Source organism: Elephantulus edwardii, unplaced genomic scaffold (genome assembly GCF_000299155.1).
Source record: "Elephantulus edwardii isolate Elephantulus edwardi_28Jun2011 unplaced genomic scaffold, EleEdw1.0 scaffold00355, whole genome shotgun sequence".
NCBI classification, from domain to species: Eukaryota; Metazoa; Chordata; class Mammalia; order Macroscelidea; family Macroscelididae; genus Elephantulus; species Elephantulus edwardii.
In genome coordinates this window covers 1,294,103-1,314,981 of record NW_006400105.1, presented here as the reverse complement: position 1 = coordinate 1,314,981, position 20,879 = coordinate 1,294,103, and the positions used below count along the sequence as shown (strand labels likewise).

At 37.3% G+C, this 20,879-nt stretch overlaps 1 protein-coding gene across 1 annotated transcript in view; it reads left to right on the top strand.

Moving 5' to 3' along the window:
- The window catches only part of LOC102875920 (androgen receptor-like), a 699,071-nt gene that overhangs the window by 409,960 nt on the left and 268,232 nt on the right, over positions 1-20,879 (top strand). Inside the window, exon 2 of the mRNA XM_006901989.1 lies at positions 4,670-4,821. Within this exon, the coding sequence (XP_006902051.1) occupies positions 4,670-4,821 (152 nt within the window). The remainder of the gene's footprint in view (positions 1-4,669; positions 4,822-20,879) is intronic.

Genomic DNA, 20,879 nt, shown 5'->3' with positions numbered 1-20,879 from the left:
TGTTAATAATACATAGTTGTTGTTAAGTGCCATCAACTATGATTCATAGTGACTCTATGAAAAAAATGGCTCTGAATCTTGTCTTATCCTCAACCTGTCTCTAATACCTCTAACCCCACTGCTATAGTCACTGTGGTGCTGACCCTATATCCTTCTAAGTATGCCCAGATTATGTGAGACTGAGCTTCAAAATCCTTGCCTCCAAGGAGCAACTTGGTTTCACTTTTTCAAGGATAAATCTGTTTGTACTCTTGGCAGTACATGATATGTTTAATATCCTTCTCCAGCACCACAACTCAAAGGTATTAATATTTCTGTCATCCTTATTCATTGTCCAGCACTCAGATGCAGAGCAAGCAATTGAGAAGATCATGGCCTGGATACCTTAATCTCTTTTTTGAACTCTGGAGAGGTTCTTGACAGCACATTTTTTTCAATGCAACTCATCTTTTTATTTCCTGACTGCTGGTGCCAAGGGTGTCGATTGTGGAACCAAGAAAAAGGAAATAATTAACAACATCAATCTTTACTCCATCTATCATGGTGTTATCTATTGGCCTGGTAGTGCTTTGTTTTCTTGATGTTGAGATGCAATCCATAGTGAAGGCTACAGTCCTTGGCCTGCAGCAAATACTTCAAGTCCTCCCCAGTTTCATCGAGCAAGGCTGTGTCATCTGCATAATGCAAGTTATTAATGAGTATTTCTTTGCTCCTGTTGCCAAAATCTTCTTTATAAAGTCCAACCTCTTGAATGATCTATTTAACATATAGACAGAAAAGACATGGAGAAAAGATATATTCCTGCAGTACTCCTTCCTTGATTTTGAATCATGCAGTTTTCCCTTGCTCTGTTTGGACAATAGCTTTTTTTGTGTGTGTGGGTATTACATGAGCACGATCAAGTTATCTATGTTTCCCATTCTTCTAGTCTTCTCTGTTTTAAACACAATTTTTTTTATGATCCACAAGGTCAAATGTCTTTGCAAAGTCAGTTAAACACAAATAGACATCCTTCTGCTATTCTCTGCTTTCAGCCAAGATCTATCTGGCATCAACAATTATATACCTAGTTCCATGGACATTTTATAATCTCAACTTGAGTTTCTGGCAGTTTTCTGCTGATGTACTGTTCTTACTGTTTTTGGATAATCTTCAGCAAGATTTTTCTTGAATGTGATAGTAATCATAATGTTCGATAATTTCCACATTCTCTATTTTTTTGGATCACCTTTTTGGGGAATTAGAATAAATATTAATCTCCTCCTGTCAGTAGGTCAATTAGTTGGCCTCCATGTTTCTTGGCACAACCTGGTGAGCACATCTGAGGGCTGCATCTGTTTGTTGGAATGTTTCAGTTGGTATTCCATCAATTGCTGGGTCCTTAATTTTTTGCCATTTCCTTCAGAGGAGCTTGAATTTCCTACTATATTACCATCTACTCTTGATTCTGTTAATTCCTAGTATGGTTCTGTGTCAGTCAATTATTTTTAGTGCAATGATTTCACGTATTCCTTCTACCTTCTTTTGATGCTTCCTACATCACTTAAGATTTTGCCCATAGCATCTATCAGTATTGTAACCCAAGGCTTGAATTTGTTCTTCAGTTCCTTCAGCTTGAGAAATGCAGAGCAATTTATTACCTTATTAATTTTCTGACTCCATTTTGACACATTTCATTATAATATGTTGTTTTGTCTTCACAAGCTGCCTTTTGAAATCTCCTGTTCAACTCTTTAACTTTGTGGTTTCTACCCCTTGTTTTCACTTCTCAGCATTCTAGTGCAATATTTAAAGTCTCTTCTGAAGTCTATTTTGGTCTTTTCTTCCTCTTCTCTTTTTGTGATGATCTTTTCCTTTCTTCATGAATTATAGTTCTTATATACTTCAGCTTCTCTGGTCCTCATTTATTAGCGTTCAATATCTCAAACTTGTTCTAGAAATATTTTTTTACATTCATGTGGGTTAGGTTAGACTCAAGGTTATATTTTGGTTCTTTTAGATATGTGTTAATTTCTTTAGCTTCAGTTTGAACTTTATGTGAGTAGTTTATGGGCTGTTCCACAGTCAGTACCTGGCCTGGCTTTTACAGCTGATATTGAGCTACTCCAATGATTCTTTCTACAGATGTAATAAATCTGATTCCTGTGCGGTCCATCCTGAGTGAGATTCATGCGTATAATCACCTATTGTGTTTTTTAATAAAAGTTCTTTGTGGGGAATAAATCATTGATTGTATAAAATTCTATCATTCTTGATTTTTGACACATTAACTGTGAGAATGAAGACCATTCTGAGCAACCAGACTGTCGACATTCCAGAGAATGTAGAAATTACTCTGATGGACCACACAGGTATCGTGAAAGGCCCACGGGGAACCTTGCAGAGGGACTTCAATCACATCAATGTAGAGCTTAGTCTACTCGGAAAGAAAAAGAAGAGGCTTCTTATGGACAAATGGTGGGGAAACAGGAAGGAACTGGCTACTGTTCACACCATCTGTAGCCATGTACAGTACATGATCAAGGGTGTTAAACTGGGCTTTCGGTACAAGATGAAGTCTGTTTATGCTCATTTCCCCATCAACGTTGTGATTCAAGAGAGTGGATCTCTGGTTGAAATTGGAAACTTCTTGGGTGAAAAATACATTTGGAGAGTTTGAATGAGGCCAGTTGTTGCTTTTTCAGTATCTCAAGCCCAGAAAGATGAGTTAATTCTTGAAGGAAATGACATTGAGCTTGTATCAACGTCAGCTGCTTTGATTCAGCAAGGTACAACAGTTAAGGATATCAGAAAAATTTTGGATGGTATCTATGTCTCCTAAAAAGGAACTGTCCAGCAGGCTGATAAATGATAGCTAGGAGTTTTCCACCTACAGAAAAGAGGCTGGTCAAATCCTATGCATCTGATTTCAAAATGCATCTGATTCTTGTAATAAAATTCTACTAATTTGAAAAAAATTCTATCATTCTCTAGCCAGCTTCATTTCTGTCACCAAGCCCATGTTTTATAACTACTGGTCCTTACTCTTTGTTCCCAACTTTTTAATTTCAATTACCAATTATTATTAATGAATCTTGGTTGCATGTTTGATTGATTTCAGACTGCAAAAATTGGTTGAAGTTTTCAATTTCCTCCTCATTGTTGTTAGTTGTTGGTATATTTGAAAGATCGCCTGTTACATGCATGGGTAGTATCCTGTTACCCACAGCATTGCACTTCAAGATTGCTTAGTGGCAAGAAACTGGGCACAAGATTTGAATCCACCAGCTGCTCTACTGAAGAAGGATGGGAATTCTCCTCCCGTGTGATTAACCGCCTCTGAAAACCCCTCAAAGGGTCAGATATGGCCTATTCTTCTGCTTAGTCTGTCTTAATCTGAGAGCTCCACTTTAGTACATATGACATACAAGTGCTATACCCCAAAGAGCAAATGATATATAAACAAAGATATACATATCTAAGTTATTAAGAGCAGCTACATGCAAAGATACTTCCCCAATACAAGAAACACCCAGATGCCTTTTAGAGCAAATCATATTGTTGTTGTTGTTATTGTGTACCTTAAAGTTGGAATCACCCTTTGAGGGGTTTTCAGAGGCAGTTAATCACACGGGAGGAGATTTCCCATCCTTCTTCCTTGGAGAAGCTGGTGGATTCAAATCACGTGCCAAGTTTCTTGCCACTAAGCCGCCAGTGCTCCCAAGAGCAACACAGAAGAACAAGCAAACAGGAGAACATAATGGTGTAGGCGGCAGGGATTACCACAGATCCTGTGCAGTAGCACAGGGTCCAGAAGGCTTAAAGATTGTCTGGCCTTTGTTGGGGGCAATCGATGATGAGTGGGTTGGTCTTTCTTCCCCCTTTCACTTCATGAAGGGCCATAAGGTGAGGCCTCCAACTAACCCCTTACATAATGGCTCAGGCTCCAATCACTCTCATCTGTTATGTGGGTACCCTCTGGTGAGTATGGTGCTCTGGGCCTTCTGGGCTGGCTCCCAATGTGTGTAACAGTGCTGCACAGAGGTCTCCCAGCCCAGCTCCTGTCATGCATCTGGGTGCTGCTCATGGGCCTCCCAAGCCAGCTTTCAGTGTGCATCTGGATGCTGCTCACTGGTCCAGGTCCCTCGGCTGGCTTCTAGAACGCACGCTCAATTTTTCATTCAAAGGATCTTTACTCATTGTCTAATATATATTGTCATGAGAGAAAAATAAGTGGGATTTGTGTTATTAGCCCTAATTTACAGGCCCAAAGAACTGATGTAAAATATAGGAAATTGTTCCCTATATTTTATTTGGGCATATGTCTTCCTTTGGATGAAGAGTAGAACTGGGTTCATACTAGTTAATTGCTTCAAAGTTGCTCAACCACCACCTTAAGTCAGATACTTTAACCCCAGATTTTCTGCTTTTACTCTTTATCCTTCCTTTTATAGTCAGTATTTGAGATTGGCTGATCCCTAATTCTGCCATAAACTTGAAAAAATAAATTCTCCCTAGTTTGCAGGAAATCCTATATTTTCCCCCCTGAGGAAAATGCCCCTTCACATTCACATTTTTGAGCAAGTAATGATAATAATTTATATATGCATTCTACTTCTGATTACCTCAGGCTCCTGTTCTATAATTTTTTTGTCTGTCCACCTATGTTTGTTGCATTTTCTCTTTCTAGTTTGGACACTGCCAGGGACCACGTTCTACCCATCGATTATTACTTTCCACCTCAGAAGACCTGCCTTATCTGTGGAGATGAAGCTTCTGGCTGTCACTATGGAGCACTCACTTGTGGAAGCTGCAAAGTCTTCTTTAAGAGAGCTGCTGAAGGTAAAACATCACTAACACTCTTTTTTCTTTCTTTCTTTTTTTATTTTTAGGAAGAGAACCTTCTGTACTCAGAATTTTAACATCAGAGGCAGAGAGTCACCACCGAGATCCTCTCAACAACCTTTGAGCCTAAAGAAACATATTTTCATGCTTGCTTATTTCTGGCTTCAGCTGCCATAGGGAGATTATAAGCAATGAGGATGGTCCCAGCTGGTGCTTAAGGCTCTGTGTGTCCTAGTAAAATAAAAATAAATTACTTGAAAAGATTTCATTTCCTCCCTGCTTGTATTCAAGTCCAATTCCTAGTTATAGGGGGGAAAATGTCCATATTAGAGAGGTTAGCAGTAGAGAAACTCCAATCCAGAGCTTGTTCTCTTTGTTAAATATGAAATTGTTCCATAACAAAAATTTCCTGATCTCAGCTCCAAAAGAAAGTGTTCTCATTGTTTAACTTAACATCAGTTTCTGCACCTGCTCCATCCTGCTCCTGCTTCTTCTTTGAATTAATACCTCTTAGGTAAGTAAGCTTCAAGCATTACATAATACATACACCATTATAATACAGCAAATTGATAGACAGGTGGTCAACATTGAACTATTTCAAGAAGTAATGTATAGTGGAAAACCAAAAAGTACTGAAGGAAGAATTCCAAGCTACACTAAATGCAATTTGTCTTTTCATTTTCTAGCTGTTGGTACCAAGAGCCAAGCAAAATGAAGCTGTTAACATTTCAATCGTCATCTATCATTATGCTGCAATTGGCTCAGTGGCTGCCAAAATATAAGGGCTCAGGAACTTATGGAATACCAAATAAGATGTTTCAGAAAGCAAATGCAGCACAGACATGTTCAATAATATCTGACAACTGTGAAAGACAACTACCTGTCAAATAACTGGAAAAGATCCATATTTATTCCAATTCCAAAAAAAATTATCCAACAGAAAGTGAAAATTATTGAACAATATCATTAATATCACTTGCAAGGAAAATCTTATTTCAAAATTAATGGAAGAGGGTTGCAGAATTTGATGGGCTGAGAGAAGGATTGGTAAATTAAAAGTGAAAGGTTCAGTATGAAAAACAAAGTATACGAACTTTGTATGTAAATCAGTATAAAAATTATTACCTAACTTGAGAGGGACTGAAGAGCATTCTGCTGAGTGAACTCTGTCTCACAAGGACAAATACTATATAAAACCATTATTTTAGAAGGAGTATGAAGATCCAACTGGAAGGAAGGGTGGAAGCAGATGGGTGAAGGGGTTGGGGGTGAGGAAAATGGGAAGGATCTGGTGTGAAAACAATGTATTTTAATTTTGTAAATAAACTAGTATAAAAATATATAAAAATTTACTAAGTGGCTGGAAGAGAGGATAAAAATTTAAGTTGGATTCAGAAAAGGCAACAGAGATATCATTCACTGCTGATGTCAGATAGTTGTTGTTGTTGTTGTTGTTGTTGTTACAGGTCGTCGAGTCTCCTGTGACTCAAAGCGACCCTATGTACAACAGGTCTGAAGCCTGTCCTGTTCTGATCCAGTTTCACTGCCTCCAATCCACCTATCCGCATTGCCCTAGTTGCTGTATCAGTCCATCTCATCTGGAGTCTTCCTCTCCTTCGCTGTCCCTCTACCCTTCCAATCATGATCCAAGGATTGGTCCCTCCTGGCCACATGTCCAAAGTATGTGAGACAGAGCTTCAAAATTAAGCCTTCAAGCAGAAACTTGGTTTCACCTTCATCAAGACAGACCTATTTGTTTTCTTGGCAGTCCATGGTTCAAGACTCTTCTCCAGTACCACAACACAAAGGCATTGATTCTTCTGTCATCCTTAGTCACTGTCCAGCTCTCCAACGCATAGCAAGGAATTGCAAAGACTGTGGCCTATATCAGGTACACCTTAGTCTCTAGACTGACATCATTGCTTCTCAGTATTCTGGAAAGATCCCTGACAGCAGATTTACCTAATGCAATTTGTCTTTTGATTTCTTGGCTGCTGGTGCCAAGAGTGTTGATTGTGGAGCCGAGCAAGCTGTAACTGTTAACAACCTCAATCTGTTCTCCATCCATCATGATGCTACCAAATTGGCCCAGTGGTAAGAATATTTGTCTTTCTGATGTTGAGCTTCAATCCATATTGAAGACCACATTCTTCAGTCTTCTGCAACAAGAGCTTCAGGTCCACCTCAGTTTCAGCAAGCAAGGTTGTGTCAAATGCATAATGCATGTTATTGATAAGTCTTCCTCCAATCCTGATGCCACATTCCTCCTCATAAAATCCAGCCTCCTGAATGATCTGTTCTGCATAGAGATTGAAAAGGGATGGAGACAGAATGCATACCTTACACACTCCCTTCCTGATTTTGGACCATGCAGTATTTCCCTGCTCTGTTTTGAGGACTGATTTCTGGTCCAAGCATAGGTTTTGCATAAGGACAATCAAGTGTTCTGGGATTCCCATTCTCCTCAAGGTTAACCACAATTTGTTGTGATCCACACAGTGAAATGCCTTTGCAAAGTCAATGAAACAAAAATTGGTATCTCTCTGGTACTCTTTGATTTCTGTAAAATTCTTAAATATCCCTAAAAGGGACAAGTATGTAGAGTGTGTCTTTTACCAGAAACGTACTGACATCTATCTTAGTATGGAAGAATCTATAAAGAACCCTTGGCATACCAATCAGAATAGTGATGTATTCCTATTAATCAGAACATAAAATGAAATATTTTTTTTCTTTCAGTATTTGAAGACACCAAGGAATCAGCTACATTTGATATCCCTAAAAACATGCTGTGTATCTCACATATAGGTCCATTGTCTTTGCCACTTTCTTATATAGACAAGTGCAAAGTCCAGAATTTCATTGACAATGACTAGGCAGTTTGGAAAGAGTCAAATAGTAGTGCCTTTCTTTCTCAAGAATATTTAAGACAACATGGCTATTAGATAAGGAAATAGAATCAGCTTCAGAGTCTTCAGATTACCCTACCTTTCCCAGTGTAAACTTACCACTTTCACTTGCTCAGTCATCCTTCATATAGAATGCTACAGAATATCCATCTATTGCTACTGTTTCAGCAGTTATGAGCATTACATTAATAGCACCAATATCAGTTATGAAAGGAGTCCAAAGAGCAAGGAAATTCAATAGAGAAATTAGATTATACTTGAGACTTATTCTGGGTTTAACAAATCTGGGTCACCAAATTGGTTTTTGAGGTAAACAGAAATGTTCAACTGTATAGCAAACTGGAAGATTGTGCTATAATAGAATACATTCCACAAGGGAGTTCTCTAAAAGTTAAAACTGAAGGAAGGAGACTGACAGATGGAAAATGGGCAAGGCTACCAGGGTGGAGCTCTGCTAGATGATGTGAATTCTGGGCTATTTGGCAACAGGGAATAAAAGAGATTAAGGGAAGATTGTTGTTGTTGTTATGTGCCATCGAGTCGCTTGCGAGTCATAGCGACCCTATGAGGGAAGATAGGCTCATCTAATTTACAGAACACTTAGAAATTCACCATGATCTTAAAAGCTCCAGATTCTAGGATCACCTAAGCAACATTTTAGTATTTTCTTTGAGAAAATGAGCCTCTGTGAGCTCTTGACTACTTCAAATATATAAATCAACAGAATATTGCTCAGAAAACTATGAAGAGGGTACCTCTGAACTTCTTTTCCTTTAGAAATTTTCCTTCTAATTGTGATTCCCATTGAGGGACAGGAGAAAGCAGTTTGAAAAACTCAAAACAAATTATTGATGTCTTTTTCCTTCTTCCATCGGTAAAGCTGGGTAACTTGATGTTACTGCCATTGTGATTCTTTTAAAAATTTTTAATTTTAATTTTATGTTGGTTTGCATACAAAATTTGTATACTTTCTGTTTCACACTATTCTTCATTCTGATTGTATTTTATACAGTCATTCCCATTCTATGTGTTTTATAAAATTAATCACTATTGAACTATGCCACCATTACCCTGTCTTTTCAGATCTCCATCAGATCTTATGTGAAGGCAGAGGAATGCCTTACTACCTGCAGGGAACACTTAATGTTATTTTCCCAATTTTACACTTAATTTTTATTGGTCTATCTTAAGGTAGTTTTACATTTGCCTTTTTGATACTTAGAAATACACCTTTCCTGGAAAGAATGAGAATACAAATCTTTCTCTTTATTTTCTATTTGTTAGTTAACTTGAACTAAGTATTCAGAATATCAATTATCACTTTATTCATGATTTCAGAAATCCCCGGACTGGGCAGAGGTACAAGACTTAAAAGCCTGGCATGTCAGACAGAAATCCATTTCGACCTTTGTTAGTTCATAAAACATAAGGCTTTAATGCTGTCACTGGTGCCGAGTTCAGCAGAGTTGATTGTACTCTGGCCAGGTTTTTCTGTTGAGTAGAAAGAGAAGGAAAGAGCCCCACATTTTTTTCATTGTTAATAATACTTCAGGGTTGTGGAAATGCTGAAGTTGATCAGGGAAGGATTAAGTTATTTTTGAGATGAAATATGAGGTCATGGAAATATAATTACTAAGATTTTTTTTAATGGAAATTTAGTGACTGTGGGTTAATCCATGTGGGTGCTTACCAAGAGAGAAAATCTGAAATAAGCATGAGGAAAATCAACAGCTGTTACTGTAAGGAGAGTGGATGGGAACAGAATGGGGAAGACATACTGAATCTACGAGGCCAAAAAGTTAAAGATAAAAGGATTAAGAACTCAGAAACCTTTTAACTATGTGATCTTCATTACAAAACTCTTCCATTTTTTTACCTCAGTTTGTCCTGTCTATAAAAACAAAGAGGTTAAACTGTGTTTTTAAAGTGTCATTCCAATTTAAACTCCTTGTGACAATTCCACAAATGACAATAATTTTTATTCATTGTTTCAGTATATCCATGTGCATTTATATTTATATTAACTTTTGGGTTTGCATTTCTAGCAGATGAAGAATGCCAGCTCTCATGCTCTTAAATATCGAACTTCAAAAGGAGATAGAACCAGATGAGAGAGTGCACTGTAAATGGCCTGGGTTAAATCCCAGAGCTGTACAATTATTTCTTTCCTCATTTTCTCATCTGGAGAATCTGAATCTGAATCCCCAGCTTTACCCCAACATGTTTCAAAGAGGGTTAATTAGTTCATCATGTGCGTTATATGCCCAAGAATTTACTATTTCTCAGGCATTTTCTAGTTAAACTTTTGAGATCATACATCTATTTGTTCAGTACACATGGAGCACTGTTTGGTACACATCATAAAATTAAAACTGTAGTTTACATTCTGAGCTCAAAGGATTATTCCATCCTTGCTGAGGTTTACAATATGTTCCAATTTAGTATCATTTGCAAATTTAATATAAATATGACTTTGATTCTCTCACCCCTGTTTTCTGTGAGGGAAGACCCTTTGTTGAACTCGGTCTTTTAAATCCACTCTTTTTCACCTCTGTTCATGTGGGATTGAATGTTAACTCTTGTTTGGAGTTGCATGTCAGCATCATCTTCATTCCCTGTCCTTTCGAATAAAATATCTCAAGGGCACAATCACTTTTCTAGAAAGAACTGCTTACAGTTTTATTGGAGTCTTACTCAGGTATCTTTAGTCAGAGTTTACTGAGTCCTAGTAATCTTTTTTCAAAATGTATTTGTTATCAATCTCTATTTTTCTTAACTCTCAGAGCTACACTATAGCAGGGGTCAGGAAACATTTTTCTGGAAAGGTCTTAATAGTAAATATTTAAGGATTTATGTGCCATATAATTATATTTTTAATTTTCCAACATTGTCTTTAGACAATACATAAATTAATAGGCATGACTATTTTCCAGTACAACTTTATGAACACTGAAAATTAGAGTTTATATGATTTTCACATGTAGTTAGCATTCTTTTGATTTCTTTTCAGGTGTTCAAAAATATAAAAATTATTCTCAGCTGAAGTGAAACAAAAACAGATAGCATGTAGACCATAGTTATCTGACTTCTGCTTTAGATGGTTACTCCTGTGTTGCAAATCTGTGTAGCAGTTTTCTTTTTCTAATATCCCGGTATTTTAGTCACTTTCTAGGTTATATACTTTAAAAAATTCTTTTGACAGGGCCAGCCCAAGTTTGCATGTCCGAATGACTGTTCTGCATTTATATTACTAAAGAGGAAAAAAGAAATTTAGAACTTCTGGAATGTTGATACTTTTCCCCTGATGATCACTTTTTTTCCCCTGTACAACATACAGGGGACAAATAGAAAACATTTTGCACATTTTCTGTTCTATGCAAGAAAATGTGCTTCAATCCCAAAGACACATTTAAATCCACCAACTTCTCTCTGCAGGAGAAAGATGGGCAGTTTCATCCCATGTGACTAACCGCTCCTGAAAACCTAGCTCGATGGTACAAAACAGTAATACTATAAGCTCAAAATTAAAGTTCACTAGTGTTGAGTTGACTCCAACTCTTTTTTGTAAAAAAAAAATCTGCCAGTTTATTTACAAAATTTTAATACATTGCTTTCAAGAACAAATTTTTTTCATTTCCTTCACTCCTTCACCCATCAAATTTTACAACCCTATAGCAATGGGGGCGGGGTCTATTTCCACGCTGGGAAGATGAGTGGAATGGTCAGATTCTGCAAAGGTCTGTTTTCTGATTTCGGGTTGAGACTAGGGTGTGGCTTTGCTCGCAACAGGGTGTGAGCTGATTGGATTTGGCCTCCTAATTAAAAGGACTTTTGGGCCCTTGGACCTGTGGCCCTCTGGCCTGGTTTTTGTGGATGTCCCAAATAAAACAGGCTTGGAAGCAGGAGTGGCATCTACTTGCAAAAAAATGTTTGCCTTTTGGAACTCTATGAACTTGGAGAAAAGAGGAAAGTTTTGCATTCAAGACTTTCATTCATCGAGTCGCTATGAGTCATCTAGGACTCTATGGCACTTAACAGAAACAGCATAGCAATGGGAGGAAGTAGGATATCTTTCTTTCTCAGAGCTCCTGGTTGATTCAGATCATCTGACATACTCAGCCTCTGTGTCAGAGGCAAAACTTACTATTGACTAGGTCATCAGAGTGGGGGGGTCTACACTAAATATGTGTAACTCTGAAATACATATTGATAACTTTTGACGATTGCTACGTATGCTCTCCATGGCAAAGAAGAAGAGTTCTGGAAATTTATTCCTCCACTGGTACCAAATGTTATAGGAAAATTATCTATCATGCAGAAAATACAACAAAGGTGGCCGGCTCAGTTATAGTACTGTCCCACAATTTTCTGTCTTCACACATTTACTGACTTAATCTGTTCCTCTCTATGACAAAATTAAATCACAGACATGCAGATTAAATAATGTAGCTCTGTAATTCATTGCAGTATCTGCTCACCCAATTCTTCAATGTGGGGATCTTGTCAAGAATTTGCCTTTGCTATAATATAGTGAAATTTGCACAATTTTGACAAGAAGAAGAAATCAATGAAGTAAGGAAATGACAGCCTTTTTAACAAATGGTGTTGGCAAAATTGGAAAACTCTCTGTAGAAAACTGAAGCAAGATTCACACCTCACTCCATACACAAAAACCTAGGACTAAAACCAAAGACTATAAACTTCATTAAAGAAAGGTTTGAAAGAACTCTAGAAGTCCTAATCCACAACCTAAACAGTCTTCCAAGCATCTTGAAAAGCATACAACCAGGAAAGAATGAAATAGATGAGTGGGACCTTCTAAGAATCAAATGCCTATAGACATCCCAAAACTCCAACAGGGTAAAAAGGGAAGCCACAGACTTGGAAAAAGTATTTGGTAATGACATGTCAGATAAGGGATTTACATCTAGATAAAGGTAAACAACCCAGTTGAAAAATGGGCACAGGATATGAGCAGACATTTTACAAAAGAAGACATTCAGATGGCCAATAAGCACATGAAGAAATGTTCAAAATCCACAGCTCTAAGAGAGATGCAAATCAAAATAACTGTAAGATATCATCTCACCCCAGTAAGCATACCAAAATTTAACAAAACAGCAAACAACAAATGCTGATGAGGTTGTGGAGAAACTGGAACACTATTTATCGTTGGTGGAAGTGTGGAATGGTACAACCATTGTGGAAGGTGGTATGGCCCTTTCTCAAAAAGTTCCAAATAGAAATACCATTTGACCCAGCAATTCCACTACTGGGAATATACCCCAAAGAAAACAGTAACCATCACCCAAGCAGATATATGTACACCCATGTTTATTGCTGTTTTGTTCCCAATAGCAAAGAGTTGGAAACAAACTAAGTGCCCATAAGCAAACAAATGGATAAAGAATCTGTGGTAGATTCACATAATGGAATACTCTTCTGCATTGAAAAATAACTCATGAAGTATTATTCAAAATGGATGACCCTGGATGACATTATGCTGAATGAAATATCTCAGACACAACAAGGCAAATAGTGCATAGTGCCACTGTTATTAAAATGGGACTGACATTGGGGTTGGGGCGACACTGAGAAGGATGGGATAAATTATGTATTTTGTAAGCTTTTAATATGAGACCCTTGTCTGAAACAGTATTACCAAAATGTTAGTTCCCAGTCAGTAGATTTTCTTTTCACTCTGTCAGAAAAAAATTTTTGATGAGCAGAGATTTAATCATTAGAAGGTCCCATTCATCAATCGTATCCTCTTCACATTGTGCATTTCTGGCTGTATTTGACAGTCTCTTTATACCATAGACTTGGCCTTCTAAGCTTTATCAAAGTTTGTCTCTTATGAACTTTGTGATTTTAGCCTTTACTCTCATGTCTCTTATCCACCTTTTGTTGATTTTTTTGTGTATGATGTGAGATGAGGATCCTGTTTCAGCTTTCTGCAGTTACCAGTCCAGTTTTGCCAGCACCATTTGTTCAATAGGTTGTTATTTTGATAGGTTTTGTTTCCTTATAGAATATCATTTGACTGTAGATAGATGGGTCAATTTCTGGATTCACAATTTTGTTCCATTGGTCTGTGTGCCCCTCATTGTACCAGTACCATGCTGTTTAGGTGATTACTGCTATGTAGTAGGATTTGAGGTCACAGAGTGCCATGGCTCCCACTTCACTTTTATTTTTCAGAATTGCTTTGCTTATTCAGGATCTCTTTCCCCTCAAATAAACTTGGCCATTTATATTTTGATCTCCTTGAATAATGAATTTGGTATTTGTATTGGAATTGTGATGGACATGTAGATTTCTTTGGTAGGATTCTCATTTCCCCAATATTGAGTCTTCATATACATGAACAGTGGACATTTTTCCATTTATTGTGTCTCGCAAAAATGTTAAGTGATTTTCTTTGTATAGCTTTTTGTGTCTCTATAACCTAATGGTTCCCTCTTAAGTGTTTCAATTTGTAGTTTGCTATTGTAAATGGTTTTGCACTCTTCATTTCCTTCTCTGCATTCTCTTTGTAACTATGTAGGAATTTCACTGATTTTTGGATACTGACCTTATATCCTGTCACTCTACTAAATTGGTCAGCTACCTCTAACAGTTGTTTTTGGTGGAGTCCTTGGAGTTTTCTGTGTACGCTATCTTACCATCTGTATATAGCGATGGTTTAACCATCTCTTTGCTGATCTGGATGCCTTTCACTTCCTTCTCTTGGCATATAACCCTAGCAAGTACTTTAAATATAATACCGAATAGAAATGGTGATAGTGGCCATCCTTGTCTAGTCCCTGTTCACCAAGAAAATGTTTTTAGTTTTTCTTCATTGAGAATAATATTAACTCTATTTTTTTTGGCATATCTTCTTTTCACTATGTGGAAGAAATTCCCCTCTGTTCCAACTTTGCTGAGTGTCTTAATCAGGAAAGGGGTTTGGATTTTGCCAAATGCCTTTTCTACATCAATGGCTAAGATAATATAGTTCTTGTTATTTCTTTTGTTAATGTGGTGAAATATGTTCATTTTTTCCTTATGTTGACGTCTCCTTGCATGCCTCTTATGAATGTCGCTTGGACATGATGAATTATAATTTTGATACACTTTTTGGATTCTATTGGCCAGGATTTTGTTGAAGACTTTTAGGTTTGTTCATGAGAGCTATTGGTCTATAGTTTTCCTTTTTGGTAATGTTGTTGTTGTTATGTGCTAAGGAGTCGCTTGCAACTCATAACGACTCCACCTAATTTAGTTATTAGGGTTATGCTTGCATTATAGAATATCTCTGGAAGTATTTCTTTTTTTCTGTTTTATTTCTAAATAACTTAAGTAGGATTAATGATGTCTTCTCTGAATGTTTGGTAGAATTCAGCCATGAAGCCATCTAGTCCAGGATTCTCTCTCTCTCTCTCTCTCTCTCTCTCTCTCTGTGTGTGTGCGTGTGTGTGTGTGTGTGTATGTATGTCTTTTTATGATGGGTCTGATCAAGTATTCTACATCTGACCATGTCAGCCTGGGTAGGGCATGAGTTTCAAAGAATTTGACCATTTCCTCTAAGTTTTCAAATTTATCAGAGTATAGCTTTTCATAACATTCTTATATTATAGATGTAGTTTCCTCTAGTTCTGTTGTGATGTCATCTCTACCATTTCTTAATAGAATTATTTGTGTCTTTTCCTTTTATTAAGTTTGTCAATAGTTTGACAATTTTATTGACCTTTCAAAAAACCAGCTCCTGGTATTATTGATGGCTTCACTTGTTTTTCTGCTTTCTGTCTCATTGATTTCAGCTCTTGTTGCTATAATTCCCTTTCTTCTGTGTGGTTAGATTATTGTTCTTTTTTTATAAAGTTGTTGAGTTAGATCATTAATTTTGCTTCTTTCTTCATCTTTTTTAAATGTATTTGCCTATTGCTGTGAACTCTTCTTTGATGACTGTCTTAGCTGCATCCCAGAGGTTTTCACACATTGTATTTTCATTATCATTCTTTTTTAGGAACTTTTTAATTTCTTTCTTTATTTCTTCCATAACCCAATTGTGTTCTAGCAAGGTGTTATTTAGATTCCACATTGGTGGTTTTATAAGCTTTATCCTCTTGTGGTTAGTTTCCAGCTTTATGGAATTGTGGTCTGAGAAGATAGCTTATATTATTTCAATATTTTTTAATTTGTAGAATCGTGTTCTGTGTTCTAATATGTGACAAATTCTGGGGAGTGTATCATGAGAAGAAAGTGAATTAAGTTTTAGTTGGGTGCAGTTCTTGGAATACATGCAACTTTTTTGTAGCTGTTCAAATAACTCTTCATCAATATATTTTTTACCTTTAGGTTATTCCCTTTATTTATGACTTCCATTGTATCTTCCATCATTTATACTTTCTTTTGTAGCTGTTTGAATGTCTACAAGTCAACATACATCATCTGCCTTCTTGACTTTGGGGTATTCATGAGGTCTCTAATATTCTCTGGTTTTTTGGTTTTCTTTTTGGAGAAGGCTTAATTGTCTTTTCACAATATTTGAAGCTGCCTGCTGCTTTCTTTACTTAATGTGATATTTTTGTTGATAAATGTTAGTTGGTTTCTATTGGCCTGCCAAAGTTGGTGATGCTTCTTATCTTTATACTGATGATTATTAGTTTCCAATTTAAAATGTTCAGTCTAGGGAGTGGGCTACACACTCTACTGTAAGTACTTTGTGGGAAAATGTGCCTTTCCTAAAGTCCTTGAGATTCTCTCTGTTCTGCACTGCAGCCCTATAGGAGTCTCTCCCTGATGTAGTCCCCTGACACCAACTTTATAGGTCTCTTTCATGTATTAAATGGATGAATAGTGTGGTTCCAGGTGCTCTAATAAAGCAGTTTCTTATGCACTTTTTCTCCTGGAGCTTAATGTCTTCCTTTGACTCTGGAATGACAAGAGACTAGAGATGTAGATCAAGCAGCTTGTGTGCAGTGGTTTTCAAAACAACCCTCTCTCACACAACATCAAAAGTTCTTTCCTTTGCTTGTAGTTCTGTATACTAAAGTAAGTCTCTTATCCTCTAAGATGGCCCCAGAGCCATGGAGGCAAGGATTCCTAGATGGAGGGACCTATAAACCCATTGACACCTTAGTCCCCTCTCTCCACAAGCATTGGAGAGTGCTCACTCTCAGTACAGAGCATCACCTTCACTTCAATCCATATTGAAGATTAAAGTCTTCTACACTCTGCAGCAAACGTTTCAGGCCTTCCTCAGTTTCCGCAGGCAAGGTTGTGTCATCTGCATAACATAAATTGTTGCTCAATCTTCCTCCAATCCTGATGCCACATTCCTCCTCATAAAGCCCAACCTCCCAAATGACCTAATCCTCATACAGATTGAAAAGATATGGAGATAGGATGTATCATTGATTTTGAAGTATGCCGTGTTTCTTTGCTCTGTTCTGAGAACTATTTCCTGGTCCTAATACAGGTTTGTCATGAGCACAATCAAGTGTTCTGGGATCCCCATCCTTTTTAAGGTTAGACACAATTTGTTGTGATCTGCGTAGACTTTGCATAGTCAATGAAAGACTGATAGACCTTCCTCTTTACTTTTGGCCAGGGTCCATCTGACATTGACAATAATGTCTCTAGTGCCAGTGCTTCTTTCTAATCGAGCTTGTAATTATCGATTGATGTACAATTCCTGTTAGGTTTTTTATAATCTTCAGCAGGAATTTGCTTGTGTGTGATATTAATTATATATATTATTGGGCAATTTCCACACTCAGCCAGAAGAAATATATCAATGTGGAGGAACTTGAAAAGCTACAGAAAAAAATGCAAAGTATAGAAGAAAGAATTGAAACTATAGATAAAGTTGTACAAGAACGTAAAAAAAATCTTAAGACAGAGAGGATACAGCACACACAGTACTGAAAATAACATAAATTCATGAAAATGCCATACGGAATATTAAGACTGAAATGAGAGAAGAGTCCAACACTATGGAAGGACTAAAAAGTATAACAGAAGAGAAGGAAAAGGAAGTCAGTGAGCTGGATGACAAGAAACAAATTGGAAACAAACTAGAAGAAAAATCAGAAATAACACGTAAAGAAAATGAAGAAAACATTAGGATCATGTGGGATAATATAAAAATGAACAACATACATGTGATTGGAATTCTAGAACACAAGAGGGACAAGAAAACTACTGAGAAAAGTGTGCCAAATCTTCTAAAAGAAAACTTCCCAGATATTATGAAGAAGAATGAAACAAACCCACATTCAAGAAGCTCAGCAAACACCAAATAGACTAGACACAAAAAGAAAAACATCAAAGAATAATCAAAACATAATAGTCCAATTTTCAAAAAGAAAAGCTAAGTATTGAATACTAAAAACAGCACAAGAAAAACCAAGAGGCATCTGCAAAGAAAAAACTGTTAGATTAAGGTCCAATTTCACAACAGTGCAAGCAAGAAGGCAATGGGATGGCATATACAGAAAGATGAAAGAAAACAATTTCTAGTCAAAGATCCTGTAACCAGCAATCTGTCCTTCAAATATGAGGGAGAAATTAGGTCCTTTGAAGAAAAACAGGAATTTAAGAAATTTGTGAAAACTAGATCAACTCTACAAGAAATTCAAAGGGAAGTCTGTCATATAAAGACACCAAAGGAAAGTGGATGGACAATAGAAAACAGAAACAGCACAAAAAGAATCATAGAAAAATAGCAACAATAAATCTTGGCCTATGGACCATACTTAATATGAATGGACTAAATGCATCAATTAAGAGAAAATGAGTAACAGAATGGATTTTTAAAAAGCCATTAATATGTAGCCTACAAGAGACACAAATAAGAAATAAGGAGAAATATAGACCAAAAAATAAAGAATGAAATACATATATATAGCAAACGGAATCCACAATAAAAGGAGGAGTGGCAGTACTTATCTCTGTAAAATGGCCTAGTGGTAAGAAGCTGTGCTGCAATCCCAAAAGCAGGTGGTTCAAATCCACTAGATGCTCCACATGAGAAGGATGGGGAGTCTTCTTCAATGTGATTAACTGCCTCTGAAAACCCACTGGAGGGTCAGCTATGGGTCAGTTCTGATTCAACGGTAAAGAACAAAAATAACATGAACTTTTTTCTGCACTGGAATCCCAGAGGGGATTGTTGTTGTTGTTGTATACCATCGAGTCACTAGCGACTCATAGCGACTCTATGTACAACAGCCCTAAACCCTGCTCTATGCTGTGCCAATTGCACTGCCTCTGACACACCCATCCCAATTACCCCAGTCACTGAATCAATCTACCTCATAGAGGGTCTTCCTCTCTTGTGCAGTCCCTGAACCCTCCCAAGTATGATGTCCCTCTCCAAGGACCTGTCCCTCCTTACAATATGTCCAAAGTATGTCAAACGAAGCCCCAGAATCCTTGCCTTCAAGGAGCAGCCTCGTTTAACCCTCCCCAGGATAAATCTGTTTGTTTTCTTGGCAGTCCATGGTACATTCAACACTCTTCTCCAGCACCACAGCTCAAAGGCATAAATTTTCCTTCTATCCTCTCTAGTCATTGTCCAACTCTCTGATGCATAACAAGTGATCGCAAAGACCATGGCCTGTATCAGATGCACCTTGGTCTCCAGAGTGACACCATTGCTCTTCAGTCCTTTGGAGAGGTCCCCAACAGCAGACTTTCCCATCACAATACATTTTTTTATTTCCTGGCTATTGGTGCCAAGAGTGTTGACCATGGAGCCAAGCTGACTAAAGTTGTTAACAATCTCAATATCTTCACCATCCATCCTGATGCTGCCAATTGGTCCAGTGGTGAGAATCTTTGTCTTTTGACATTGAGCCTCAATCCATACTGAAGGCTGCAGTCCTTGACGCTCTGAAGCAGGCAATTCAGGTCCTCTTCAGTTTCAGCAAGCAGGGTTGTGTCATTGGCATAACGCAGATTGTTGATAGATCGTCCACCAATCTTGACGCCACACTTCTCCTTATAGAGCCCAACCTCTCAGATAATCTGTTCTGCATACAGGTTGAAAATGTATGCAGATAGGACACATCCCTGGAGTACACCTTTCCCAATTTTTTGCCATGCAGCTCTGTTCTGACGACTGTCTCTTGGTCCAAGTATAGATTTCCCATTAGCATGATCAAGTGTTCTGTCTGACATCAGCTACATTCACCAGATGCTCTGCTTGAGAAGGAGGGGCAACCTTCTCCTATACCAGTCAGATCTGACTTAACAGTACACACAAAAAAAATAATAAAATAAAAATTTTTAAAATACTTCAAATAAACACACTCTGAAAGATATATAACGGCAATAAATAATAAAGTCACATTTGATCAAGAAGACATAATCTTGGTCAACATCTTTTCACAAAATGATAGACCTGCAAAATGCATAAAACAATGGTTAACAGACTTGAAGAAAGAAATAGACAGCATCACAATAGTCATAAGAGACATATCACTCTAACCAAAGGATAAGTCAAGTCAAAGAAACTTAACAAAAATATGAAGAGCTAAACTATGCAATCATCAGGCTTGGGCTTGTGGATGTATTCAAGGCACTTCATTTAACAAAAAAGTAAATTTACTTTCTTCCCAAGTGCACATGATACATTTTCCAGAATTGATAGTATACTATGACACAAATCAAGCCTCAGCAAATTAGAGAAACCATTGAAATAATGCAATGTTTCTTCTCAGACCACAATGCCATAAAGCTAGAAATTAACATAAGAGGATAAAATTTATGAAACCAACAATGTGGAGCTAAATAGTTGGATTATAAAAGAGGTAAGAAATGAATTTAAAAAGTTCAATGAAACAAATGAAAATGCATCATACCAAAACCTCTGGGATGCTGTTGAGGCAATCATCTGGGGGAAGTTCATAGTGATAAGCAAACACATTAAAAAGGACAAAAGAATTCTCAATTCTATTCCATTGATCTGTGTGTCTATGATTGTACCAGTACCATGCTGTCTTAACCACCACGGCAGTGTAGTAGGATTTGAAATCAGGGAGAGAGATGCCTCCTACATTTTTTCTATTTTTAAGGAGTGCTTTGCTTATTCGGGGCTTCTTTCCATTCCAAACAAAGCTAGAGATTACCTTTTCCATCTCCGTGAAGAATGGGATT